This window comes from Mustela lutreola, chromosome 15, assembly GCF_030435805.1.
Source record: "Mustela lutreola isolate mMusLut2 chromosome 15, mMusLut2.pri, whole genome shotgun sequence".
Lineage (NCBI taxonomy): Eukaryota > Metazoa > Chordata > Mammalia > Carnivora > Mustelidae > Mustela > Mustela lutreola.
Genome location: NC_081304.1, coordinates 49,289,433 through 49,317,412, shown reverse-complemented (window position 1 = coordinate 49,317,412; position 27,980 = coordinate 49,289,433). Strand labels below are relative to the sequence as shown.

Below are 27,980 nucleotides of genomic sequence, written 5' to 3'. Positions count from 1 at the left end.
ATCAATGTTCGAGTAATTTAAAACAAAAAGGTAGATTTAATGCAAATAACAACATTAATCTGAGGATAAATAAATCCACAACAGACTTTGAAGTTTGGATTTTTTTTTTCCTTTCGTGGCAGAGAGAATGGTTTTCTTAAAGCACATAGGACTGAAGATGTCAAAACAAAATGTAATCTCTTAATGTCCAGGTCAAACAGGCTTGGTCCTCCCTGCTGCCCTCCTAACACGTGCCACTGGCCAAGGTGATAAATTTCTCTCATCTAACTCAGGATGGATGTTAGTTTCAAGAGTAACTAGATGGTTTGTTTCCAGAATCATCTTCTTGTGATCCCATGCTCTGTAAAGGAGAGAGACAATCCATTTATGTTTGCTCTAGTCAAAGGTTTCCCACCAGCCCCGAACAAGCACACCCACTCCTTCCCAAGGACAGTCACCCTGTGTGCAAATGAAGAGGCTGTAGTTTGCAAACTTCCAGACCGTAGTTTGAAAATGCTCTCAGTGAATCTCTCTGTGAACTTAGTGACAAAGATTTTCAAGAAATTTGGGCAATTAAACATTTAACCTCAAATCAAGTTCACATTCCTGATGAGGAAATACCTCTCCTTTTCTACCCAAGCCAAGTCGATTTAATGACGGGAACGCTAGTCACCTTTTGTACGAACTGGGGGTTCACGGTGATCTCCTGATCCATGGCCTTCAGTCGCTCATCCAGCTCAATGCACTTCAGCATCTGGTGAGAGACACATTTGAAGGTTGTTAGTGAGTTTAGGTCCATTTACCTCCTTTTTAACCTTGAGTATTAATATGGGTCCTACAGGTTCACAGTCTCATGATCTGAAACACTGGGGCTACACAGGTTTTGGAATCAGAATTTTTTGAATGCAGAAAGTTAACAGAATATAACTTCTACATATTAACTAACACCCCAGCAGGATCTAGGGAGGCACCCCATAATCAAACACATTAATATTTGAGAAGTGAAACCTAAAAATATGCACACTAAGCAGGATAAAGACCACACATCATTTCGGGTGAAATGTGCCATCACACTGAGTTACCAAAAACCTTCAGTTTTCAGGGGCTTTTGGATTTTAAACTGCAAAAAAGGGAGTGTGGGAGTATACTATGTTACTCTTCATTGCTTTTAGGCTTCGAGATTTATTTATTAAAAAAATTTTTAAAAAGATTTTATTTATTTATTTGACAGACAGAGATCACAAGTAGGCAGAGAGGCAGGCAGAGAGAGGGGAAGGGAAGCAGGCTCCCTGCTGAGCAGAGAGCCCGATGCAGGGCTCAATCCCAGGACCCTGATATCATGTCCTGAGCCGAAGGCAGAGGCCTTAACCCACTGAGCCACCCAGATGCCCCTAGGCTTCTGAGATTTAATGTTAGATGTAAGAAATGCAGACTGGCCACACAGTCCCAACTCATGGCTTGAACCCAGAGGGGCACTCAGAGCAGCACGATCTCAAGAGCCGCAAAGGGGACCCTGCTCCAGCCCTCAGCTGCTGCCTGGGAACGGCGGCATGGCCCTCCTCTCCCAGCTGCCCCGCTCCCTCCCACCTGGACCAGGAATCTCAGTGCACCTTCCTGCAGGAATGAGGCTCTACATAATAAATGGTGGTTGGGTGTGAATAAAATTGTACCCATTGTAAGACCCTAAAGTGTTTTAGTAGCTAAACTAGGCTCTGGTGAGCTGACGGGAAATCCAACCCACCATTTACTTATAATCATACAATCTGGGAGAAGTTGAAGCAATGCCTGTTTTCAAAGTAACTTTTTAGGAATGAAGATGTTCCTAGAAACTAGTTGGGAACTACCTGTAGTTAAAACGAAAATTGTCCTGGAGCACAGTGGCAGTATTTCAAATAGAGCATCTCAAACATCGATCAAAACAAACAAACAAATCAAAATCTGGTGTTCGTATTTACCTCCTGGTCGATGTTATGAAGCATGGCTGGGTTATTATATTTTTCAGGGTTATCATGGAAACTGACCATACCATCCTTCTGATTAATACTTGCAAAAATTTCACCATCCTCTATCTGTCAAAAAAAGAAATCAGGAAAGTAGTTTAGACCCAGATACTTTATAGATCTACAGTGTTTCAATATAATCAGGGGAAAGGACAAATAGCAATAAATTTGTATGTATTTTTAAGCACTATCTGTTCATTCAGTATTTACTGAACACCTACTACGTGCTTAGCACCATTATAGATGCTAAGGGGTGCAAAACACACACACATCCACACACATCTGCCCTTGCAATTTTTTTTATTGAGGTAAGTTTCACATAATATAAAATTAACCATTTTATAAGTGAACAATTCAGGGATGCCTGGGTCGCTCAGTCGGTTAAGTGTCTGCCTTCAGCTCAGGTCATGACCCTGGGGTCCTGGGATGGAGCCCTGTGTCAGGCTCCTGCGTCAGGCTCCCTGCTCAGCAAAGAGTCTGCTTCTCCCTCGTTCTCTCATTGCCACCTCCACCCCTGCCTGCTTATGCTCTCTCTCAAATGCATACATAAAATCTTTAAAAAAATAATAAAGTGAACAATACAGTGTAATTTGTAATGTAACAACCACTTCTATCTAGTTCCAAAACATTTTCGTCACCCAAGAGAAAAGCCTGTATCCGTTGGAGTAGTGTCTCCTTTTCTCATCTTCTTTCGCTCCTCACAACCACCAATCTACTTGTGGACCTGTGCATCTGCCTGCTCTGGACATTTCGTATAAGACACATGGACATATCATACCAGACCGCATATGCTTCTTTTGTTTCCCGCATCACCCAGCACAGTGCTGGCAAAGGGCCTTGCATCTTCACCTGCGAAACCCTAAGACACCCTACTATAAATTCTCTTTGGCTCCTTGAGGAAAATTTTTCTGCTAACGCTGATTCCAAGGTATTTTCAAGGTCTATGTTTGTTTATTTGCCTCAGTGACTGGGGATTTATTTGACTGGCCCTTAGAGCCAAATCCTGTCCAGAAAATTAGACAGTGAGAAACCAGGAAGTCTCATGAAGGTATTATTAGGATTCTTAACACATTGCTCCACATTTAAGCTTTGGAAAGGACAGATGCTACTTATGCAACGGCAACCAGGCTCACGTAGTCAACAGAATACATCACTCTCTGTGTGATCACAGACAGCCGCCTCTTTAAAACACAGGTAGACAATCATCCTACGATCTCACTGATACGAGCATTTTGAGAAACCAGACAGAGTATCATAGGGAAAGGAAGGAAAACTGAAACAAGATGAAACTAAAGAGGGAGACAAACCATAAGAGACTCTTAATCTCTGGAAACAAACAGGGCTGCTGGGGGAGTGGGTGGAAGGGAGGGGGTGGCTGGGTGGGGGACACGGGGCAGGGAACATGTTTTGGGGAGCGCTGTGAATTATGTAAGACTGATGAGTCACAGACCTGCACCCCTGAAGCAAATAATACATTAGATATTAAAAACAAAACAAAATAAAAACAAATACGTGGGTGGACTATACCCGAATAAAACGCAAACCTATGTTTACCACAGTAGTTCTTTTCGTAGTAACCAGAACTAGAAACAACCCAAATGTCCATCTAATTAACGGGAAAGTATACTCACACAGTGAAATACTGTAGCCCTGAAAATGAAGGAAAGCACATGCAACATTTCGCTCATAATATCAAGCAAAAAAAGCCAGACCCAAACAAGTATGTCCTGTACACATCCTTCTGTATAAAGCTAAAAAACAAATACAAACTAAGATGTGAGAAGTCAGGGTAATACCTTTCTAGCCAGGGGCAGGGCTGGAAGCAGGCAGGAGAGATGTTCCTGGGGTGCTGAAACACTCTGCTTTCTGACCTAGGTGTTGCTTTCACCGATGTCTTCTTTTTGTGGAATGTGTTTGGCTATACACTGCAGTGTAAGTTTTCTCTGTGCAGGCTGTATTTCAAAAAAATGTTTCCTTAAAAAAATCCCTAACATACAATCTGAATAGGCCAATATCTATTAAAGAAATTGAATCTGGGGCACCTGGGTAGCTCAGTGGGTTAAGTGTCTGCCCTTGGCTCAGGTCATGATCTCAGGGTCCTGGGATCGAGTCCCACATTGGGTTCTCTGCTCAGCGGGGAGCCTGCTTCCCCCTTTCTCTCTGCCTGCCTCTCTGCCTACTTGTGATCTCTGTCTCTCTGTCATATAAATAAATAAAATCTTAAAAAAAAAACAAAAAAAAAGAAGAGAGAGTCCAGAAATTGGCCTATGTAAATAGTCAACAGATCTCTGACAAAGAGCAAAGGCGAGACAATGGAGCAAAGGTGGCCTTTCCCACAAATGATACTGGTACAACTGGATATCCACATGCAAAAACACAGACCTTACATCCTTAACAAAAATTAATTCAAATGGGTCACAGATCTAAAGGTAAAATGCAAAATTGCAAAATTCCCAGAAGAAAATGTAGGAGAAAACCTAGATGATCTTGGGTGTGATGGTAACTTTTTAGATATAATGCTAACGACACAATTCATGAAAGAAAGAATTGATCGGCTGGGCTCCATTAACATGAAAAGCTTCTCTCTGAAAAACACAATGTCAAGATGAGAAGACAGACCGCAGATGGGGAGAAAGCATTTGCAAAAGGCACATCTGACAAAGAACTGTTATATACAAATACACATAGAACTGGCATAGTTGGCTCAGTGGAGCATGCGACTCCTGAACTCAGGGGTGGTGAGTTCGAGCCTCTCGCTGGGCACAGAGATTAGCTTTAAAAAAAAAAGAAAGAAAGAAAGAAAGAAAAAGATATACAAAGAACTCTTAAAACTCAACAACAACAACAAAACCAAATAGATTAAAAAATAGGCCAAAGACCCAAACAGATACCTTACCAAAGAAGGTATATCAAATGCTACCGAGGACGAGGGCCAATCGGCCCTCTCTTTCATTGCTGGTGGGAACGTAAAATAGTGCTGCCACTTCGGAAGACAGTTTGGCAGCTTCTTACAAAACTAAACATAATCTTACCACATGACCCAGCAATCAGACTCACTGGCATTTACGGAAGCGAGCTGAAGACATACATTCACACAAAACCTGACATGGATGTTTACAGCTGCTTTACCATAATCGCCGAACTTTGAGAGCAACCGAGATGTCCTTCGGGAGGTGAACGGATAAACTGTGCCACATCCAGGCAATGGAACATTACTCAGCACTAAAAGGAAGTGAGCTATCAAGCCATGAAAAGACACTGAGGAACCTTAAATTTTGATACTAAATGGAATAAGCCAATGCAGAAAGGCTACATACTGTAGGATCCCAACTACATGACATTCTGGAAAAAGGAAAACTATGGAGACAATAAACAAGATCAGTGGTTGCCACGGGTGGGAAAGGCAGCGCACAGATTTCTAGGGCAGTAAACAGAGCTCTGCGTGACACCGCAACAATGGCTCCATGCATGTCATTATACGCTTGTCCAAACCTACAGAATGTACACCTCCAAGAGTGAGCCTCACGTAGAGACTCTGAATGACCATGCGTCTGGAGAGGTCCAGCAACTGTAACACAAGCGCAACTCCTGTGAGGGCTGCTGTTAACGGGGAAAGCTGAGAATGTGCGGGGTGCATATGGGAAATCTCTACCTTCCCCCTCAATTTTGCTATGAACTTCAAACTGCTCTAAAAAAATTTTGTCTTATTTAAAAAAAAAAATCCCTGCCCTCATAGACTTTATACTCTAGAGCGAGTCTTGGGCTCACACCGTTGTTGGGCAGTATGGATCTCCTGGGCCGGATCGCTGTCTGCTATGTGATGGTCCTCCGCATTGCAGGATGGAAAGTGGCATCTCTGGTCTCTACCCACTAGATGTTAGCACCCCTAACTGTGACAACCAAAATATCTTCAGACACTGGCAAATGTCCCCTGGCAGACAAAACACTCCTGGTTGATCCAGAGCCTATGAGGCTCTGTCTGGGTTGGTTACACAGGGTTCAAAATCCATCCCTCTCCTTTGATCCCTCAAAGCATATCCCTAGCTCATGAGTCCGTGCAGGTGTCATACACATTTGTGTATTTCTTCTCACCCACCCAAGAATGAGTTTCCTGGGGGCACTATGCGCACTCAGTCTGTGTAAGCCCTGCAGGGTTTACTTAGCAAGGTGTTCTTGACAGGCATTCCAAGGTTGGTCATGTCAGACAGATTTTGTCTGTTTGGGACGTGTGTGTGTGCTCTGAGAACTGGGCTGAAGAAAAATACCTCAACATCTGTACGTTGCATTATGGAAGTAAAATACTCCATTTTCACAAGGGAAAATCGTTTTACTATGACCATTATCCTAATCCTGATATGGCAGCGCTCCTAAAATCAGAGGGGAGATCATTAGCAGAAAAATATAAACTGCTGCCTTGCAACACTCAAGATTTGCCTGACCTGGGTGGAGGATGCAAGTCTGGTTTGATGGATCGGATCAGAGCCACATATTTTCAAAACCGAACAGGGAGGTGGATTACAATGTATCAACTTGCTGGGTCACCATATACTTGTTTATTTATTTTTAAAGATTTTATTTATTTTTTGAGAGACAGAGAGCATGAGTGGGGAGCGGGGGTAGAGGGAGAAGCAGCAGACTCCCCACGGAGCAGGGAGCGTGACCTGGGGCTCACGGCAGACACTTAACCAACTGAGCCACCCAGGCGCCCCTACCATGTACTCATTTAAATGATGCTTATCCGAATTTGGGGAGTGGAGAGATGTAACTGGGACGTTACCAGCAGGGATAACCGTAATATCTGATTTCTGAAGGCAGGTACTGAGATGGGGCCTGCTTTAGCCCCATTTATTGCCACCATCGCTCTAAGTGTGATCATGAACGATGATGGCCCACAAGGAGGGGCTCAAGTCAGATCCCAGTCAACGGCTGTCACCCTCTAGCTGAACAGGACATCCTTGATGTGGGCAGCAATGCCCCGCCCTACACAGGGGCACAAGTTCATGACTTCCTCATGGATCAGCACATTGAGCAGCACTGCTTTATGACTCTTGGTACATGTGAACTATTTCACAAGTGTTTTAAAATTTTAACAGGACACTCCATGTGTATCATATCACGTATCATATGAGTACATAAGACTGAAAAACCCCATAGCTTTTAAGGAAGTAAACCAAAATGTCCAGAGGTTGACTCTGACGTTTTTTTGGATGTCCCGCTCTTTCTTTCTTTCTTTTTTTTTGTTTTTAAGATTTTATTTATTTGACACACAGAGATCACAAGTAGGCAGAGAGGTAGGCAGAGAGAGAGAGAAAGAGAGAGACAGAAGCAGGCTCCTTGCTGAGCGGAGAGCATGATATGGAACTTGATCCCAGGACCCTGGGATTATGACCTGAGCTGAAGGCAGAGGCTTTAACCCACTGAGCTACCCAGGCACCGCCCCCCTTTTTAAAAGATTTTATTTATTTATTTGCCAGAAAGAGAGCGCACAAGCAGGGGAAGTGGCAGGCAGAGGAAAAAACAGAAGCAGGCTCCCTGCTGAGGGATCATGACCTGAGCTGAAGGCAGCCACTTAACCAACTGAACCATAGGCATCCCTCTCTTTTTTGGTATTTCCTATAATGAATATCTATGACCTTTATAGGGACAAAAATTCACTAATTCAGTTTTTAAAAGTGAAAGCACACTCACCATGTGTAGGACATATTTCTCTGCCTCCTGAGGTCCAGATAACTGCACACGACTAGCCATATCTTGTAACGACAATGTTAAAAAGGTCTGAAATTCAGAAGTAGAATTAATCACAGGTAAAACAACTGAGGACATACGTTTTATTAAATGTGTACAGAACTCTACTTAATCACTGAAAACCTGCTTTCCATGACTGTGCAAAGTAATTTTTTGTTGTGAAGATGACTTGAAGTTGATGAAGCCTGTGGCTGTGGTCATCAGTTTCCTAGAGGAGTCATGACCTCCAGATATGTGTCCTGCACACACTTCCCTCTGTGCCTGAGAGACTTACACACTCGTACACACTCAGTTATTTACTACAGCACCGTCTGCGAGAGCAAAGGCCTAGAACCACTTAAATGTCCACTAACAGAGGGCAGGTTGGTGCAGTCCGGTATAATTGCACCAACAGACTCCAACACAGTTGTTAAAAAAAAAAAAAGAGAGAAAAAGCAAGGGTACTTCTCATGGATTGAAAGAGAATCTGAGATGATAAGGTATACTATTAAATATAAAAAAGGAGAATGAATAGGGTGCAAGGCGCAGTGTGTAAATGAAGGGAAAGAGAATGTGTGTATCTGTGAGAGAGGGCGGTGTGCGTGCATGTGTGTTCTGTGCACAGAAAAGCTCTAGAAGTCCACCCTAGAAACTGGTAATGCAGGTTGAAGAAAGAAGAGGGGTGGGCTAGGGTATGGAAACCAGATGGAGGTTTTTTTATCTTTGAATGTTGTATTGTAAATGTATTGCCTATTAAATGTAATTGACAATATCACAGACATTCTTCAAGATTCAAAGCTAAAATGTGTAAACCACGTGGGGGATTAGGAGGAAGCCAGTATTTACCTCTGCTCCATTGGAGACTGGAAAATGTCGCCTTTTGGGAACACATTAAGAGAGCTCTTTTTTAAGGAAAGCTGGCATTATTTATAGCAATGGCCTTTTCAGAGCAGGGCATGTTAAAACCCCGAGGCTGAGAATCTTTAATAAGCCAATCTACATCTACTTTAAATCTATATCTACTTTAGTTCAGAGAGTAGCATCCAAGAAAATGAAATTATTGTTAATTTTTAAAGAAGTACACAGCAGTTTAACCCAAGTGAAGACTTAAATTTCCTATATCCTTGCTTGGCCTACTTGGCTCCAAGACCTCCCCTCCTTACCACTCTCTGGCTTCTCCAGGTCCGCCCACTGTCATATCCTTCACCCAGAGCCCAGCAGCCTTCCCACCACTAGGTCGCCTAGCAACAGACACCTCCTATTCTGGCTCCTCTGCCTCTACACCCTGTCCCACTGCTGCATCTGACTAGACTCCTTCTCAGGAGATAAAAGCAATCCTATAGCTTGAAGCTGCTCTCTGTTTCCTACTACCTGTAAGCCTGGGCCTTTGGAAGTCACCTGAGATTTCATGTTTCCTCTATACTTTTTTGTACTGTTTCAACACTTGGTAATCAGCATGTTTCCTACCATCTGAAACCATCAGCTTTCTTCCATTTTCAAACCAAATATGGCGTGACTGGCCTACCTTCTGCACAGAGCCCATTCAGCTGTGCCTAAGTGGCAATGTCAGGGTAGTGCCATGTCAGGTAAGAAGTTTGAACAGAGATTACACAGCCCGGGTGGCTCCACACTGGTCACAGGGGACTCGTGTGTGCATCATTAGTTCCACGCCCTCCACCCACGGCACTGTTTACCTCTCAGGCTACCTTTCTCTGCCTCCCCATGGAGCCGTATCTCCTACCTGTCTTCCTTGTCACCTGTTCCTCTTCTCAAATACCCTGCTCTAGCCCTGGAAAGACCAAAAGGTATAAATCAAACACTTTCTAAGTCATCAGTTGTAAGAGCTGTTGCTTAGGAGAGACGTCCTGCCACACTCTGTCCCTGTCTCTGCTTCCTCAGCCCTTAGGAGAAGGAGAAAAGAGGGGGAGGCCCCAGGGGAAGAGGAGAGGCCATCTGAGGGTGCCACTTGCCTCACCTTGGTTAGCCTCTGAATATTCTTCTTATAAAGAGAAGACAGGCACTGCTTCACCAGGCCCATGTTGTTGTCACGAGTAAAAGTCTCGCTGTGCTTGTTCACCAGGTTGCGGAGTTCTGAGGGATTATTGGTTGAATAGACTTGTGCTAACTCGTGGTACGCATTGCTAAGAGGCTACAGGTTTAAAGCAAAAAACTGGATTAAAGCAGTAGAGATATACACTTCGTATAGGAAGCAAAAGAAGACGCTACTATGTTTTGAACAAGTACATTCAATATCCTTTTCTGTTCCCTAACAAGTTATAATTTACCCAAGGCGAATGCCTAGTTTTTATACGTGATTACACTGGGGGAAAAAAAGAAGGCAGAATCTTCCAGCACTCTCAAATCTCTTGCACACTTTCTCTCTCTCTCTCTCTCTCACACACACACACACACCCCTCACTGGATGCAACAGGACCATCTGTTCTTTTTTGATAAAAGAAAAGAAGACAGAACAAGAGAACTAACAGCGGCTGAGGGCCTGCTAAGACCCTGAGCTGCCTTAGGGATTTTACAGACATTATGCTCTATTTGAAATATTAAGAAATCGGGGCAGAGGTCTGAGAGAATGAGGGGTGGTCATGAGGGGCACAGGCAGAAACTGGGTTCAAACCTCTGTCTCTACTCTGAAGTCTGTGCTCTTTACTGAGACTGACAGCCTCATAAAAAAACTACTAATGCTTGTGAATGACATCCTGCAGTCATAAAGACATCACTTTATAAAAACACTATTACTGGGACACCTGGGTGGCTCAGTGGGTTAAGCCTCTGTCTTTGGCTGAGGTCACGATCTCAGGGTCCTGGGATCGAGCCCCGCATTGGGCTCTCTGCTTGGGAGTCTGCTTCCCTCTCTCTCTGCCTGCCTCTCTGCCTACCTGTGATCTTTGTCTGTCAAATAAATAAATAAAATCTTTAGAAAACAACAACACTCTCACTAAAATAGGCCAGCTCAAGGGCCACCTGAAGGGGCCATGTAGTTCTCCAAAACAATCTGAGAATGGCTACCCTAAACCTACCCTGCCCATCACTCTTCCATGGGATTCGAGGAACCTCTCTTAACCACCTCTTCCCCCACCCCAATCTGTGACGGGGCAGCCTAGAGCCCTAAGAACCACAATAAGGGTCTTTAGCAAAGAACACTGAGCTATCTTCAACAAGAGAGCATAAAAATCTTCTCACTGGAAGATTTTCTAATTGATATCCTGAAATTTTGAGTTCTATACAACAAAGAACAGGGTTAAAATTGTTATCCAAATGACTGTGACCTCACGACCTCTTGAACTACCCATTTTTATTATAAACCATGAGTATGTATTTCAAAACATTTTTTAAAAAATAATTGTTTTTTAATGTGATTCCAAACCTGGGTCCTCAGTGAAAACAAAAGTTCCGTGAACAGAACTTACGGTTTTTCATATAGGGGCTCTAGAAAGATTTCCCACGCTTGGGCAGATTGAGTTCAATAAAATCAAAACTGCCCTTTTAGCATTTCTGCTAAACTATAATGAGGAATAACAATGACAAAATTACACAACCTTTATAGAAGCCTAAACATCTATGGCAATAATCCCTCAAAGCTAAAGGTTGAAAACAAATTTCTAAGAAACATTCCACCCCAGTCAGGTGGCTCCAGACAGTAAGTGTCTACTATTAAGTTTATCAAAAGTCTGCTAACTTGAAGTTGCTGGGAGAGCTATGTCATTATGAAAGAAAATTACAGAATTAGTTATCATTATAATCTCCTTATAGACTTAACAAGCCACCTAAGACATCAACTCAAAAAAACTCACCTTAATGAATCTACCCACAATTTGAGATGTATACTTCGGTAGCTGTTGTACTTTTCCAAGTAATATCAAAGAAACTAAAATATACTTTTTATAGGATTCCAACATGATGTGACTGACCGCCATGGCAGGAGTAGTTATAGCCTGAGCAACAGGAGAGAGAGCACAACACAGCAGAAAGGGAATCAGCCATATGTATCACTTGAATTAAATAACAATTCTTCCACGTCCTGTATTTTTAATACCATCTTTCTTGAGATGTGATTCTTATGCTGTAAAATGACCCTTTTCAGGTATACTCTTTGAGGCTTTCGGTATATTCACCATGCTGTCCGACGATTTATGACCGTTACATAATTTCAGAACACTTCATCTCTCCAAAAAGAAACCCCACACTCCTCAGCAGTCACTCCCTATTCCCTCTTCCCTCCAGCCCCTGGCAACCATCATTCTACTTTGTCTCTATGGATTTGCCATTCTGGACATGTCGTAGAAATGGGATCATAATAAATATGGGGGCTTTTATGACTGGACCAGCTTCTTTCACTTGTTGTCAAGGCTCGTCCATGTTGTAGCAGTTACTTGGTGGCTGAATCATACACCACTGCATGGCTGGACCACATTTTGTTTACTCTCCTCGGTTGATGGGCACTTGGGTTGTGTCACCGCCTGGCCACTAAGAATAAGGCAGCTGTGAACATCAGTATACAGATTCTGCTGGAACCCTTTGTCTTCGCTTCCCTCAGGTATATTCCTAAGAGTGGAATTGCTGGGTTGTGGTGGTAAGTCTAGGTTGAACATTTTGAGGAACTCTGGACTGTTTTCCACGGTGGCCACACCATTCTACACTCTCATGGGCAGTTTGAGGATCCCAAATTCCCCACCTGCTGGTCAACGCTAGTTATTCTTGGCTGTCACTTTTTCATTCTAGCCGTCCTACTGGGTGTGAACTGATACCACACTGTGGATTTGATTTGCATTTCCTTGACCACTAGCCATGGTGAGTATCTTTCATTTTATTTTTTTTTTTTTAAAGATTTTATCTATTTATTTGACAGAGATCACAAGTATGCAGAGAGGCAGGCAGAGAGGAGGAAGCAGGCTCCCCACTGAGCAGAGAGCCTGATGTGGGGCTTGATCCCAAGACCCTGGGATCATGACCTGAGCTGAAGGCAGAGGCTTTTACCCACTGAGCTACCCAGGGACCCCGTGATGGTGAGTATCTTTTCTTGTATTTATTGGTCGTGTATCACCTTTGGAAAAATGCCTATTCAAATCCATTGACCATTTTTAATTTTCTTTTTTATTTTTTATTGTTGGGTTGTAAGAGGTCTTTGTATATTCTAGCTGCAAGTCTCTTTTCAGAAATGGAATCTGCAAATATCTTCTTCCATTCTGTGGCTGCCTTTCCACATCGTTTCGCCCGGATTTATGAAGGTCATAATATCATACCCAAGTCAGTGCAAATATTTCAAATCAAAACCCAAACCGCTGAGCCTGTGAGGAATTTAGATTCTACAGAAACAGTCACCTAAGTGCATGCACATACACGTACAAGGACTCCTGCCACAACACGGCTCTGACAGTGAAACGTACATTCCCGCTAATCAAGGACTAGTCATTCAAGTAGGTCAATGTGTGATGTGGCATGAGAAGGTGCAGCTGCTTTCACTTCTTGCTTCTATAATGCTGCATGATCTGATTTTTTTCCAGTAAGTACATCTTCCTTTTGGAATTTTTTTAAGCAGTAAAAAAAGAAAATCTGTATCATCTTCTAAAATTAAGGTACTAATGCCATCTATAGCTGCCTGTGTGTTAATCAAACACAGCTGCATGAAGCAGATGAACACTAGACAATGTTTGTCACTAGTGCAGAATCTGGATATAAACACGCTTTCAGGGATAAGGCAGCTATCTATATCAGAAATGTTTTGTTTTTAACATTTCAACTACTTGTGCTAGGGCTTTTTTCCTAAGTGCACTAGTTACTTGCCTGCCTTTTTTAAGGCCCTCATCATCTTGGTATTTCTGGCTCATCAGTATGTTACCAGCTACCATACTGGGCTATAAAACGATCATTCACTCAGTGGCTGCAAGGTATCTTTATCATTTTGGGAAGAACTCAAACTTTTGACTCTGTACTCTGAAACTCTAAAAGAGAAGTCACTTTGAAGATTTTTTTTTTTTTTTAATTTGACAGAGAGAGATCACAAGTAGGCAGAGAGGCAGGCAGAGAGAGAGAGAGAGAGAGGAGGAAGCAGGCTCCCTGCTGAGCAGAGAGCCCGATGCGGGACTCGATCCCAGGACCCTGAGATCATGACCTGAGCCGAAGGCAGCGGCTTAACCCACTGAGCCACCCAGGCGCCCGAAGATTTTTTTTTTTTTTTTTTAAGATTTTATTTATTTATTTGATAGACAGAGATCACAAGTGGGCAGAGAGGCAGGCCAAGACAGAGGAGAAAGCAGGCTCCCTGCCCAGCAGAGAGCCCAATGCAGGGCTTGATTCCAGGACCCTGGGATCATGACCTGAGCCGAAGGCAGAGGCTTTAACCCACTGAGCCCCCCAGGCACCCCTACCTTGAAGATTTTACCTGACCAGACATCATTTTTTGGAATAAGCTCTATATCTAACATGGAGCTTGAACTCAAGACCCCGAGATTAAGAGTGGCACGTCCTACTGACTGAGCCAGCCAGCTGCCCCTGACAATACACATCCTTTAATGACACCATCTAGGCCCGGCTCTTCCCTCTGTCCCCTTAAGTATTTATCAACCCCTCACTCACTGAGGCAATGTTCCGTCAGAGACACATGCCACGCACGCCTATTTATGTGTTAACATTTCAACTAAATTGTGAGTTCCTTTATCCTTTATTACCTTAATGTGTGCTATGAATGTAATAAGAAATATAAACTTCTGGGACGCCTGGGTGGCTCAGTTGGCTGAGTGGCCCAGTGGCTCAGCATCCTGGGATCGAGTCCCACATCGGGCTCCTTGCTTGGCAGGGAGCCTGCTTCTCCCTCTGCCTCTGCCTGCCTCTCTGTCTGCCTGTGCTTGCTCACTCTCTCTCCCTCTGTCCCTAACAAATAAATAAATAAAATCTTTAAAAAATATATATATAAACTTCTGACAAATTTCTTAAAATACTAGTATTAGCCAATGTTGTATCTCTTTCTCAGAATCTAAAAAGTTCTACCAAATTCTGTATCTCATTGCACACACCAGTGGCCATTATAAAGACACAAAGCAGGAAAGGGTTTTCCACATAAGAATGTTTCACTTATGGGGTAGCTGGGTGGCTCAGTGGGTTAAAGCCTCTGCCTTGGGCTTGGGTTATGATCCCAGGGTCCTGGGATCGATCCCCGCATCGGGCTCTCTGCTCTGTGGGGAGCTTGCTTCTCCTTCTCTCTCTGCCTGCCTCTCTGTCTACTTGTGATCTCTGCCAAATAAATAAATAAAACCTTAAAAAAAAAGAGAAGAGTATGTTTTACTTATGAAAATAAATAAAACTCAACAGAACTCCACACATGGTTTTAGAACAAAAAGACACTTCGGACATCATTCAGTTCGCTCTCTCCTCTTTCTGCAGAGCTATAAAGGTCAGGTGATGTACAGAACTTAACCTGAATCAGACAGGGTGTGAACGGCAAGCCTCGATCAGACCCCATGCAGCAGAGCTCCTCCCTCCACTGCCACTGCCCTTCAACTTAAGGAACAGTTTACCACTGTTTACTTAAAGACAGAGAAACAGTGTTTAAAAGGACCTCTACCCAAAACTCAGAGGCCCAACGTCAATCCACTACAGCTGTATACATCTCTGATCACACAAGTTCAACACAACCTTGGGGCATTTAGAGAGATGATTACCTGTTCATAAAAGTACAGTGCTCTTTCGAAGTTCTTCAGCCCGGTGTAGATCATCCCTCCATAATAATAGTAACATAAAAAGTGCTTTGCATCATAGGCTCCATTCTCTTTACAGATATCCATCATGTCCACATCAAGGTATGGAAGGGCAGGCTTAAAGCATTTTGCCAGCAAACAAAGCTGTGAAAAATTTTATATTACATCATCATTTTAATTGTACTTGGCAGGCTGTAGCAGAAGGAGCAAATTCATGATTCCAGAAAGGTCAAGAAAATATTTTAAACCATTTTATTGATTAAAAATGTTCTAAATGTTGACACAGTACCCCATTTTCTTAAGCATTCAGAATAAAACAGCATTTCTTTATACAAGGACAAAGCAGCTATGAGATAAAGTACTCCACAGACGAATGGAAGCACCTATTCATAGCCCACCTAGCACTCATTCTGTTCACAGATGCCCAGACAAGTGAGTCCTTTTTCTCTTTAAAGAGAAGAGAAAGAGGGCGCCTGGGTGGCTCAGTGGGTTAAGCCGCTGCCTTCGGCTCAGGTCATGATCTCAGGGTCCTGGGATCGAGTCCCGCATCAGGCTCTCTGCTCAGCAGGGAGCCTGCTTCCTCCTCTCTCTCTCTGCCTGCCTCTCTGCCTACTTGTAATCTCTCTCTGTCAAATAAATAAATAAAATCTTAAAAAAAAAAAAAAAAAAAGAGAAGAGAAAGAGATCAGTATGGAATGATAAAAATAGAAGTTTCTCTTCAATTATTTCTTTTCAATTGCTAAATCCTGTATGTAAGTAGAGGGAATTGCTCAATTCGAACTCAAGAAGGCAAGCACACAGCAACGTCCTGTGACTGTGCAATGCTGGCACAGGGGCGGATCTAGGTGTAGACACAGAGCTGTGCGTTTAGGACCACGCACTTTACTGTGTGTACGTGATACCTCAATCACCACAGGCTTTTAAAAGCTAAAAAGTAAAGAAAAGCACCTTGATGTGATACTAGACTATGTGTTTGGAATAATCCGGGTGCCATGTTATTAAAGACACAATCTACACCCCATGGGGCTGGTTGAAACCCCCCCACTCCAGTCTTATGGAATACTCTAGAGCTGTAAAGCATTGAAGTGGAGTCCTCTCTAAGACACAGTGAGTAGAAAAAAGACAAGAGTTCATACAGATCATTGCTATTTGTGTTAAAAAAAAAAGAGAGAGAGAGAGAGAAAATGCACACATTTGCTTATGTGGGCACAAAATATCTTCGGAAGGATACACAAAAAACGAACACGGATTTCCTCTGCAGAGAAGAGATGGGTGGCTAGTGAGCAGGGTAGCAGGAAGACTTCATTCCACATCTTCCCTTTTGCCTTCTGGGCTTATAACCACACAAAATAAAATGAGTAACACTTCAAGGTGCAAGAAGTTACCTGTATTTGTTCTCAGGGTCCATTATGCCTTAAAAAGAAAATGACTTGGGACATTCTTAACATCAAACCCAATAATGACTCAGTTTCCTCACATCACAAACCTACTGGCTGAGCCCCACTCTACAGTGTGTGTTCAGCAGCCGCCAGCTGAAAATTCCCTTCCTAACAATGTTAGTGAGTATATTTTTCAACTTCTAGAACCTATCACAGTCTCCACCAATAATGCCCCATGACCAACCTCCCACCTCTGCCTCAGGGTGACTCGCACTCCTCGGTGGCTCACCTGGCAGAGATCGGCGTGTATTGAGGTCAGCTGGTTTGTATTCATCTGCATCTTGTCTATGGCTTGCTTTAGGATGCCAATTCCTCGCAGGGGCTGTCAGAAATGACATCTCTTTCAGATAAGTTCTCAAAGATGGCAGCACATTGGATCTTATGTTGTCACTTACAAATAAAAAATAACACTAATTGATAGGTTCCTTTAAATAACAATATGAGGTTTCCATACTCTTTCAGGAAATTTCTGTCTCTAGTCAATCAGTAAACATTTTCTTAAGCTATTTCTTACGCTATTTTAGAGTAATTCAGCACGATTTTTTAAATCATAAAGCTTTTTTTTTCAATGCAAATTAATAATCAAAAGCAGTATTGCCAAAAAAAAAGGAGTATTACTTTATCAACAGTTCATTATATTTATACTGAAACAAACAAAAAAATTCCAAGTTATTTACAATAAAGAGCCTATGGCTTAGTAAACTTAGCTGTAGAGAAAGATGTCGGCATCTTCCCACAGGGCAGTCTAGGGATCAGCCCAACATCACCATCTCTTACCTGATAATAAATTCCTATTGAAACTAATACCATAACTTATAAACAGACCATTTCTTGCCTTGATTATAAATAATAAGACCGAGTTTCAAGTGAGGTAGTCAGTTTCTGGACAAGAGATGTGACTCTAAAATCACTAAATAACTTAACGTGGGTTTTTTCAATAAAGACTTTTTTTTTAACCATTTCTTTCAAACCACAATTTAATATTCTGACAAAACACCAAATAGTTCTTCCTGTCTTATCTCCTTCCAAGCACTATCTGAAAGTTCAATTTCAAATAATAATTTAAAAGAAAAAAAAAACCCAAATGAAAACTTGTATCACGGAAGTTAAATAAGGACCAAACATCTGTTTCAGATTAAAGCAGATGAAAGAGACAGGACAACCCAATGCAATTCATGATCAGAGATTTTCTTTTGTTGTAAAGGACGTCAGGGAAACCAGCAGCAAAATCTGAATAAGATCAGTAGATTTGTTTAAAGGATCCTGACACCAATCACTGTATTCTGGTTATATATGAGAATGTCCTAATTTGTAGGAAACAGTCATTGAAGTATTTTAGAAAAAGCAGCAAAGTATCTGCAATTTTCTTTCCAATGGCTCAAAAAAAACAAAACAAAAAAGCCAGAGAGAGAAAAGATGGGACGTCTGGGTGGCTCAGTTGGTTAAGCAGCTGCCTTCGGCTCAGGTCATGATCCCAGCGTCCTGGGATCGAGTCCCACATCGGGGGTCCTTGCTCAGCAGGGAGCCTGCTTCTCCCTCTGCCTCTGCCTGCCATTCTGTCTGCCTGTGCTCGCTCTCTCCCCCTCTCTCTCTCTGATAAATAAATAAAATCTTCAAAAAAAAAAAAAAAAAAAAAAGAAAAGAAAAGGTAAGTAAGTGCGGTAAAATAATACTAACATCTGGAGAATCTGGGTGAAAGGTACATGGGGATTCTTCATATTATTCCTGCCACTTTTTGTAAAGCTAAAATGTCATAACCAAAAGTTAAGAGTTCTAGCAAACAAACAAAACCCCAGTATATTACAACAAAACAGGCGCACAAACAAAACCCCAGTATATTACAATAAAACGTGCGCTAGGATAGTAATTCCAGAAACATCCACCTGCAGTAGCAGGCTGCCCTGAGGCACTCCCGATGGAGCCTCACCTGATGGAGGAGCTAGCTGTCCCCACAGCCAATGCTTGGCTACTACACCCATTTGCCAGGGTGCTCAGTACTAAGCTGGAACTTTAACAATTCAGTTCACTGTGTAAGTCAGATTTTAAAATATAACCAGAGGGGACCTGGGTGGCTCAGTGGGTTAAGCCTCTGCCTTCAGCTCAGGTCATGGTCTTGGGGTCATGGGATCGAGTCCTACATCAGGCTCTCTGCTCGGTGGGGAGCCTGCTTCCCCCTCTCTCTCTGCCTGCCTCTCTGCCTACTTGTGAGCTCTTGCTCTCTGTCAAATAAATAAATAAAACTATTTTTAAAAAATGTAACCAGAGGGGTGCCTGGGTGGCTTAGTGGGTTAAAGCCTTTGCCTTCGGCTCAGGTCGTGATCCTAGGGTCCTGGTATTGAGCCCTGCATTGGGCTCTCTGCTCAGCAGGGAGCCTGCTTCCCTCTCTCTCTCTGTCTGCCTCTCTGCCTGCTTGTGATCTCTGTCAAATAAATAAATAAATAAAATCTTAAAAAAAAAAATGTAACCAGAAATACTTGAATAACATTGCTTACCTGTTTCCTTTCCACAAGTGCGTTTGTCAGCTGATGGCAAAGCCCAGCAACTAGAAAGAGCAATGACAAAATGTTGACAACATCAATTGCTAGTCAGGCAAAATGCATTCGGTGGGAAGTAAACAAAGTGTTACTGAGCTTACAAGTGTCTGTTGCGTATCGAATATGCTCCCCATTACAGGTGCTGATGAAAAGCTGAACCTGTGAGAACAGCGTTTCGAAGTCAGGAACACTAGGCATGGAAAACTTCACAAATCTGGAAGAAAGAGAAAAGCATTAATCCATCCTGATATTTCACTGTGGAAACGAAGAAGCAACTGAGGCCAGAAGGTGAGCCAATCTCCAGTGCTCGATGAAGGTAAATGAGCCACAATCTTTTAAAAAACTAAGAAATGCACTGACCTAATTCTTGGCACAATCAAGAACAAAAAACTCCCTCAAATGAGGCCAAACACCATGTGGTCTAATATTCATGAGGGAACTGAATATAAATTTCTACCCCTAAATTTTCAAAACCATTTTTTTTAGAGCACCAAGGCACTTAGGGCTATTTACTCATTTGAAAAGCAGTTGTTGTTGTTCTTGCTCTGAGGACAGACTGAAGGGGGACAAGGACTGAGAGCACCAGACTGGCTAGGGCTGCGGCCCCGGGTCACAGGGTTCTGTGGTCCATCTGGGACAAAGAACCAGCTGATGGGAAGTCCAGAAAGGGGGGGGGTTGGGAGGACATGGATGATCCACCCTGAGTCACTTGGCAACTTGGCAACTTGGCAACTTGGCAACTTTCAACGACACTCTGAGAGCGGGTCAGAGACAGGTTTGGGGAGGAAATCAGATACGTTACTACTGCTCCCGCACTGCGTACAAGTAATCTACAAGCTCTTCTATTTTGCAAATAAATGAATTGCTGAAACTAACTTCAAGAAAAATGAGATGGATATTACTGCTTGAACACACCTGCTTCTACATGTTTCCATTTGTTCTCCTGTCTATGTGTTTATTACCCTACTTAACTGTGTCACCATGTATCTGTAACCAAACTTCTCGTCAAAATGTATCTCAAACGATCTCATTTGGGCTTCAAAATTGGTCCGTATGGCCCTGTGATTTCCATTTTATTAAGTACAAATATGAAGCCCAGGGCCCCACACTTTGTAACTGAAAGCTCATAATTCAAATCCAGGGTACTCAGAAACAAGTTCAGCGTTCTCTCCAGGTTTTAAGATATACCTTCAAGTTTCGAAATGCTTTCCTGTACTTGACTTCCCTTGATACTCATCAACATGGAAGTATGTGTGTGCATAAAACATGCGTGCTATCTGGTTTTAACCAGCAAACACACACAGTAGAAATCTTCACCTGCCAGCACCATCCCAAAAGAACCTTCTGCAACGGTAGAAATGTGCTGTCCAACACAGCAGCTACGTATGGCTACTGGGTACTTGACAAATGGCCAGTGGAACCAAAGGGTTCACATTCATGAATTTACGTTTCAAGAGCCACATGCGGCTAATGGCTACCATATTGTAGCCCACAGCTCCAGACTTATTCTGACGGTCTCCTCTCTAAACTCTATTCTAACACATCTTTGCCTAAGAGTTGCTGGGCCAGTGAGCCAGACCCCTGCTTGAAGTCCATTTCCTCTGGGTTTATTTACAGTGTTTTCAACTTTCACGACAACCATAACATCCCAATTTGTAATACTAAAACATCAAGAGAAAAAGAATTCTGTCAAGCACACAGAGTTACAAGGAACCCTAAATGAAATAAGATCTATTTAATTTGGTCTTGACCAGCTTGGCCTTGTTTGAAGGGAATTGGAAGCAATGTTGCTTTGGATCATTGGTAATTTCACTCGACATGTCCCTGTGTCGACACCGTGCCCTGTGCCATCACTCTTCCCTATTTGCTTTTTGAGGTAAAAAATGTGGACAATTCGACAGATTACATGAAGAAAAGTATTCAGACACATGCAAACCATAGAGCCCACAACTGAGATAGCTGTTTGATTTTTAAAAATAAATTTCAAAATGTGTATAAACATAAACAACAATTGAAAAATTATAAAACTGAAAATACAACACACCATGATTAGCTGGGATGAGGAAAATGTTAACTATGGTGACTTAAATGCATACTTGTGCAAAAGAGCACAATGTTGTTTACACGGTTTACTTTTCTACACCAAAAAAAAAATGACAGCCAGAAAGTGCAGAGCACTCAGGTTTAGCAAGCACAGAACTGTAAAAGAAGATGCCCCTTACAAAACAGCAAGGACGCCTAAGGAGTGCTCTTGTACATCCAGAGCCCCGAGCACAGTGTCCAGATGGGATAAGTTCTTTGCAAGGAGTTCCCCACTCTTGTTGATCAGTTCACAAAGCTGAGTCATTTGCCCTGGAAAACAGGAATAACACTATCATTCAGTTACGGCACTAAGAAACTATAGAAACTCTAACCACAGACTTCATACCCCAGCAAGCTATAACTTTATGATTTCTTATAGCGCCCTCATTTCCAACGAGGACTCAGAAAGGCCAGAGATGTGAAATGGCCTTGACTATGACCTCAAAACTAGACCTCCGATTTCCCACTGGCCCCTGAAAGTTTGCACATTCCGTCCGTTCTCTCTTCCATTCCCCAAGTCAGAAATGTACACATTACTATCACCACTACTCTCATCTCCCTCTCTGTATCCAAAACGTCACCAAATAGAATTTTACTTTTAATTTTACTTCCTAAGTCTCTTAGCTCCATTCCTTTTTCTCTCCCCTGCCTTAATTCAGACCCTTATCATTTCTTGGCCTGGACTACATCATAAATCTTTGAAACCGTCCCCCTGCTTTGCTCTTTCTCTCCTCCAATCCATTCTCTATACTGGTACCTGTGGGATCTTTCCAAAATGTAAAATTCAATCAAATAACTCCAAATGCTTTAAGAAGTATAATCCCTCAGCCGGCTAACAGGGCCCTGAGCTTCCCCAGCCTTACCCTCTGCTGCCCTCCTCCTTTCAACACACACACCTACTCTGGTCATGCCAAGCTCAGAAAATTCAGACAACATGTCGTGTTCTCTGTCATGTTATGTCTCTACACATCCTGTTCTCCATGCTTGGTCTTCCCTCCTTCACTCTGTTCCCCTGGGTCTTCCTCTACCAATTCATACACTTCATTCAACAATCAGTTTGGGTCTTCTTTGGACCCTCCTATCATTCCCTCTCCCCCAGCTAACTTGAAAATGTGTTCTCTCTGTGTCCTCTCTGCATCACCTGGGGTTGTGGTGGTTAGGTCATTTAACATAAAGTCAGGCCGATGGGCCGTGTCATTTCTCCAGTTTCAGAATACAGTGCTTACCAGCCCGTCAATCAACAGCCTGTTACTTAATCTCCAAATTGATCCACTAATTTTTCTCACATCCCAAAATGTTGTTTTAACAAAAGGTATAGAATCTAATTAGGCCTGAGTTGGTACTCTGCAGGAGACTCACTGATTTCGATGGGTTATACAAATAACAGACACCATGGCCACATTCTATACTTCCAAACACTACTAGCTGTCTTTCCGGGGCAAGGGGGTTGGCATGTATGGGTTTATATAAGTCCACAGGCAACAACCTCTTGTCTCCTCCTTTATAGTTCTCTTTTACATTTTGAACTTCAAGCTATACACATCAGCTATTTGTACTTAGTAGCCAAGGGACTTTTTTTCCTTATCAAAAACTCCAAAAGCACTTAAACAGTATAATACTTAAAATCCAAGTGACTATAGCTAGGAGCTTTGGTAATTTTGTTTCTGTGGCTTCCCTACTGTAATTTAAAATTTTCACCAAAAATAAATATACTATATCACATGCACTGCAAAAACAAAACAAAACAAAACAAAAAAAACAACTCACACCTGTGATCTAATAAATTATCATCTTTCAAGATAACACAAGTTGAATAGGGGAAATGCCATCATTTTATCACAAATCTCACTGGTAAATATGAAATAGCTTCTTCTAGTCAAATAATCTGCCTCCCTTTTTTTACTCACTACTCTAAATAAAACTTGAGATGGTACGAAACACACAGAAATAAGCATTTCAGTCCATTATTTCCCCCAATTAAGTAACCAATGCAGAGTTGAGACTTAAAAGCTGGGTCACTATGAAATCCTAAGATAGTTAACTAGTGCGGGCCAAGGAGAGAGGCAAAGGTAGTTCAGTGCCACAGGGTGCTTCTGACATGAGCCTAGAGATGTGGCCAATGAGATTTCCTCTACTCAAAAAAAGCTGGATATTATGAAATTCCCTTTGCTTAAGGTCCACATTAGAAAATTCTGAGTAAGAAGAGAAACCTCATAAACATTTACTATGCAGTGAGCATGAAGCACAGAAGCCACAGGCAGTGGAAGTATCATGTTCATCTCTGCCTGGCAGACTGTGCCTAAAGCAGTGACTTGCACAGCAAGCATACAAAGCTTTCAGAGAAATCTCACTTGACGCTAAACAGTTCCACTTTGTAAGTGAGAAAACTGGCCCAGGGAAATTAAGTGGCTCACACAGGAAGTGACTGACAAGATTCCAACCCAAATCTAAGTAGCTATAGTACATCCCAGGAAGCAGAAGCCAAATAGTTGGTGGCATAAATGAATGAATGAAAGAACGGTTTCTTCATTGCCAAAGACTGCAAGTCTGTGCCTTCCCTGTGAACCTCGTTTCCATCATGAAGGGAAACCAGAAATATTTCGTTAAGCATGGCTTCATACCCGATCAGTTAACTTAAAGTAACAGTGAGCGCACTCCTCCGTTTTTACAAGGGGAAACAGAGACTCAAGAGATTAAAGGTGACATGTCCAAGGTCACATAGCTCCTAGAACTTTACAGTTAACAGCTGCTGGCCATAATTTATAACTGCATCTACTGCACTGCATATAATAGGTACTGTTTCAAATGTTTGTACAGGCTTCCTCTCATTCAATCCCAACACTTCTTTGAAGTAGGGACATATTTTTATTTTAGAGATGAAGAAACGGTGTGGTTAAAGGGCCCTTCACAGCCTGCAGCTAATTACTTTAATTCTGAGTCCAGCATTCTCTATTCAGGTGATGAGATGAATGAACCAAAGGGCATGAACATTTAAGTAATACTGGTCACCATTTCACCCCTGGAAATGGAGCCCTACAAGCAAGAGCTCGCTCGGCACTCTGCCGGACTAAAACAGGCGCGGAGGCTTCCCGAGGGCGCGCCGGCCGGCAGCTGAGGGGCCGGCCAAGGCAAGCCTCCAAGCCAAGGCACCCAGAAAGGATTCGTCTCGCGCCCGCTGCCCGAGGCCTAGTCCAGAGGCGGCCAGGCGCCACTGTGACAGACGAGGCTGTGCACCAATCACCACAGAGAAGGGAGGTCGAAGGGCCAACCGGCGCTCGGGAAGGCGCCAGCGGAAGTCACGCCCCCAAAACTGTCAAGAGAAGCGCCCGGGTGGAAGGGGCCCTGGCCGGGGGGAGGAGGGTCTAGCCAGCCCCAGGGACGGGAGGCGGCCGGGTCGCCGAGCGCACGGAGCGGCAGACGAGAGAGCAACGGAGACCGAGAGCGCGCCCGACCCCTCCGTGGTCTGAGCGCCACAACCGCGAGCCCGGCCCCGGAGACCAGGCTCGGGACGAACAGGGAGGTCCCAGCCGTCCGCGCTGGCGGCTGGGGTTGCAAGCCCGTCCCCGCAGCCCGGAGGGCCCGCCCAGGCCCAGCCCAGCGGCCCAAGGCCTCACCTTGAGCCGAGAGCTGTCGGACACTGTTCACGAACTGCTCCAGGGCAGACGCCATGTTTCCCCGCGGCGGCCCGAGCAGCAGAGGCAGCTCACGCGGGAAAAGGCGGCCGCTCTGGGAGGAGGGGCCGCACCGATCCTCCACAGGGCCTCAACAGCGACCCGACGTCACTTCCGCCGGCTCAAGCACCGCGAGAGCACACCTACCTGGGAACCAGTTACTGTTCCCATGGAAACAGTTCCGCTTCTCCCCGTAGCCGGAAGTTTGCCTTCTTTTCCTTTTCTCTTTAACCCGTGTGCTTGTAAAGTTTCTCCTGGTATTTAATGGGGCGATGGGCAAAGGAAGAAATTAAACTTGTAATTAGGCCTATATTTCTCGCATTTTGCTCGGAATGGCCGTCCCATTTTCCACCCGGCCAAATCCTTCAAGCCTGGCTTAATTCCCACCTCTTCCATGAGGCTCTTCCTGTCACGAAGACTGGAACCAGGCAGGTAGCCTGGATTCAAATCCCTTTCCTACTACTTACCGGCTGTGTGATTTTGGACAAGTAACTTGGCCGTCCTCTGCCTGTTTTCCTCATCTGTAAGATTCTTAACAATGACCTCAGGCACGGAAAACACCTAGAACGGTGCACAGCACAGAGAGAGAACTGCGTTTTCATTCAAGGTATATGTTGAATGAATGAGTCTCCCCGTCTGGAATTGATCTATCCTTCCTCCAGTTGACTCCCAAAGCACTTTGTTCCTCTCATATAGGCAGATCCAGTCTGTTGCAGAAAATTGTCTCCAAAGCCCATACCATAGCCATTGCTCTTAACTGTCATGGAGTTCCTTAAATTCGAGCATCTGCCCTACTTACCTCTGTATCCTCTAAGGGCCTACCATAGCGTTTGGTGCATAGTAGGGACTGAGAAAATAAGCATACATTTTAAATTTCATCCAACATTGGGCGCCTGGGTGGCTCACTGGGTTAAGCCTCTGCCTTCAGCTGGGGTCATGATCTCAGGCTCCTAGGATTGAGTCCCACATTGGGCTCTCTCTTTGGCAGGGAGCCTGCTTCCTCCTCTCTCTCTCTCTGCCTGCCTCTCTGCCTACTTGTGATCTCTCTCTGTCAAATAAATAAATAAAATCTTTTAATAAATAAATAAATTTAATCCAACATTTATTAAGCATAAGCAATGTGCTGTGCTAGGTGCTAGGGATACACTGGTGAGTAAAAACAGTCATGATCCTTCTTCCCTGAAGATAATGAACAAATAGAGACCTAAAAAAAGGGGGTAGTGCTCTGAAGGAATGGAGCAAAGTTCTGTAGGATCATGCAACAGAAGAAACTGACCTAGCCTGGGAACAATAGGAAAGGCTTTCTTGAAGAAATGATACCAGCTGAGCTCTGAGAAAAAGACTAGGAGTTAGTAATGTAAGGGAAATAGAATTTTCCTGCAAAACAGTGTATGGTCAGACCTTGTGGTGGGAAGCAGTTTGCTATCTGACATCAACGAACTGAAAGGAGCTCATGAGAGTTGAAGGGAGAGGTATGAGATGGGGCTACACGGTAGACAGTGACCACATTAAGTCAGCTGTCTTAAAGATACAGGACTTCTTGAGAAGATTGGGAAATTAGAGTTTTATATAAACAAGTAGAATCGTTGGATTTGTATTTAGAAAAGGCTGTCTGGCATCATATGGATGATGTTAGAGAGCCATTTAGGAAGATATTGTAGTAGTCAACATGAAATATAATAATAATTGTATCTTGAAAGCATGGATTGAAATAAATTGGTGAATTTGGGACATATTTAGATGAATGGCTTTAACACATGCACTCTAAGATGGAAATGACCCTGAATGTTCTCTGGCAGCATTTGGTCCTTAATCTTTGATCTTGTAACACACAAGACAGATATTTTGACTTATAGGACACACGTCTATGTATGTACATGGATTTTAGTGAAAGTCAAAAAATGTTGCAGAGGAGTAAAGCACTACAGTAGTTTAAAATAGCCGCAGATACTAATCCTACTTTAAAATGTGTTGTCTATTTATATTGTGGTAGCTCTTCCCCCGCGTAGTTCTGCAACCAGTAGCATCAGCAATATCTGGGAACTTCTTAGAAATACAAATCCTTGAACCCCCACTCAAGATTTACTGCACCAGAAACTCTGAGGTCGTGCCCTGTAATCTGAGGTAAATAAGCAGATAATTCGATGCATGCTAAATTGAAACAGAGAAGCCACAAGACAAATTACACTAATTTCAAAAACACCTAAAACTTTCTACCCATCTTTCTTCCTCTCCAGAATGAAGTGACTAGAAGAGATGTGCTTACAAGGGTAGCCTTGAATATGTTCTTTGTGTCTTTTTAAAAGCTAGTCATTTGTAAAATCTGGCAATTACTTGAGATACACCTTACAACAAACAGAGGCCCAGAAGTTGGTGGAGATGTTACATTTAATCATTTGTTTCTTCTCTCTTTGAACACACATCTCCTTTGTAACCACAAATATGTGTCAAGTCCTGTGCTAGATGCTGGGGATATGTCTGTGAACAAGACAGAAAGTCCTTGCCTACCCAAAGTTCTGATTTGAAGAGTAAGACACTAAACAAGCAAATGAACAAAATAATTTCAGATAACACATGCTATGAAGAAAGTCACATAGTGATTGAACATAGAAAGGTTAGGAAATATTCTGAAGTCTGAAGGGTGACAGGAGCCAGTTTAAAAAAAAATCCAGGGGAATAGAAATCAAAAGAAAGAGAAACAAACATGGTTTTCTTAATACCTAAATAAGCTTGGTGTGTTTCTGGAAAAGAAAAAAAATGCCACTGTGGCTAAAATACGGTGAATGAGGAAGATGCTGGTGTGTCTCAGTTGAATACTGCTTGTCTATAACAATAGTAATAATCT

The 27,980-nt window shown here is 43.0% G+C and overlaps 1 protein-coding gene across 3 annotated transcripts; it reads right to left on the bottom strand.

Moving 5' to 3' along the window:
- Positions 1–13: 13 nt before the first annotated feature.
- Positions 14–25,251, bottom strand: COPS3 (COP9 signalosome subunit 3). 3 transcript variants are annotated; one of them, XM_059148487.1, is made up of 12 exons: positions 25,079–25,251; positions 21,605–21,734; positions 19,484–19,596; positions 19,341–19,390; positions 17,078–17,170; positions 15,374–15,553; positions 11,510–11,650; positions 9,679–9,852; positions 7,668–7,754; positions 1,935–2,048; positions 653–733; positions 14–340 (listed from the first exon to the last, which is right to left on the bottom strand). In XM_059148487.1, exons 1-12 carry the CDS (start codon positions 25,131–25,133, stop codon positions 287–289), a joined length of 1,272 nt encoding a protein of 423 aa, XP_059004470.1. In that variant the 5' UTR covers positions 25,134–25,251; the 3' UTR covers positions 14–286. The 3 variants fall into 3 exon arrangements, with proteins under 3 accessions (XP_059004470.1, XP_059004471.1, XP_059004472.1); XM_059148488.1 differs by lacking the exon at positions 21,605–21,734 and having other exon boundaries at positions 25,079–25,241; XM_059148489.1 differs by lacking the exons at positions 21,605–21,734; positions 25,079–25,251 and having other exon boundaries at positions 17,078–17,238; positions 19,484–19,499.
- Between the last annotated feature and the right edge of the window lie 2,729 nt (positions 25,252–27,980).

Coding starts and splice junctions, on each gene's coding strand:
- COPS3 (XM_059148487.1), bottom strand. CDS start 25,133: ATGGCGTCTGCCCTGGAGCAGTTCGTGAACAGTGTCCGACAGCTCTCG. Junction 21,735..25,078: donor CCGACAGCTCTCGGCTCAAG/GTGAGGCCTTGG, acceptor CCTGTTTTCCAG/GGCAAATGACTCAGCTTTGT. Junction 15,554..17,077: donor TACACGCCGATCTCTGCCAG/GTGAGCCACCGA, acceptor AATTTTTCACAG/CTTTGTTTGCTGGCAAAATG.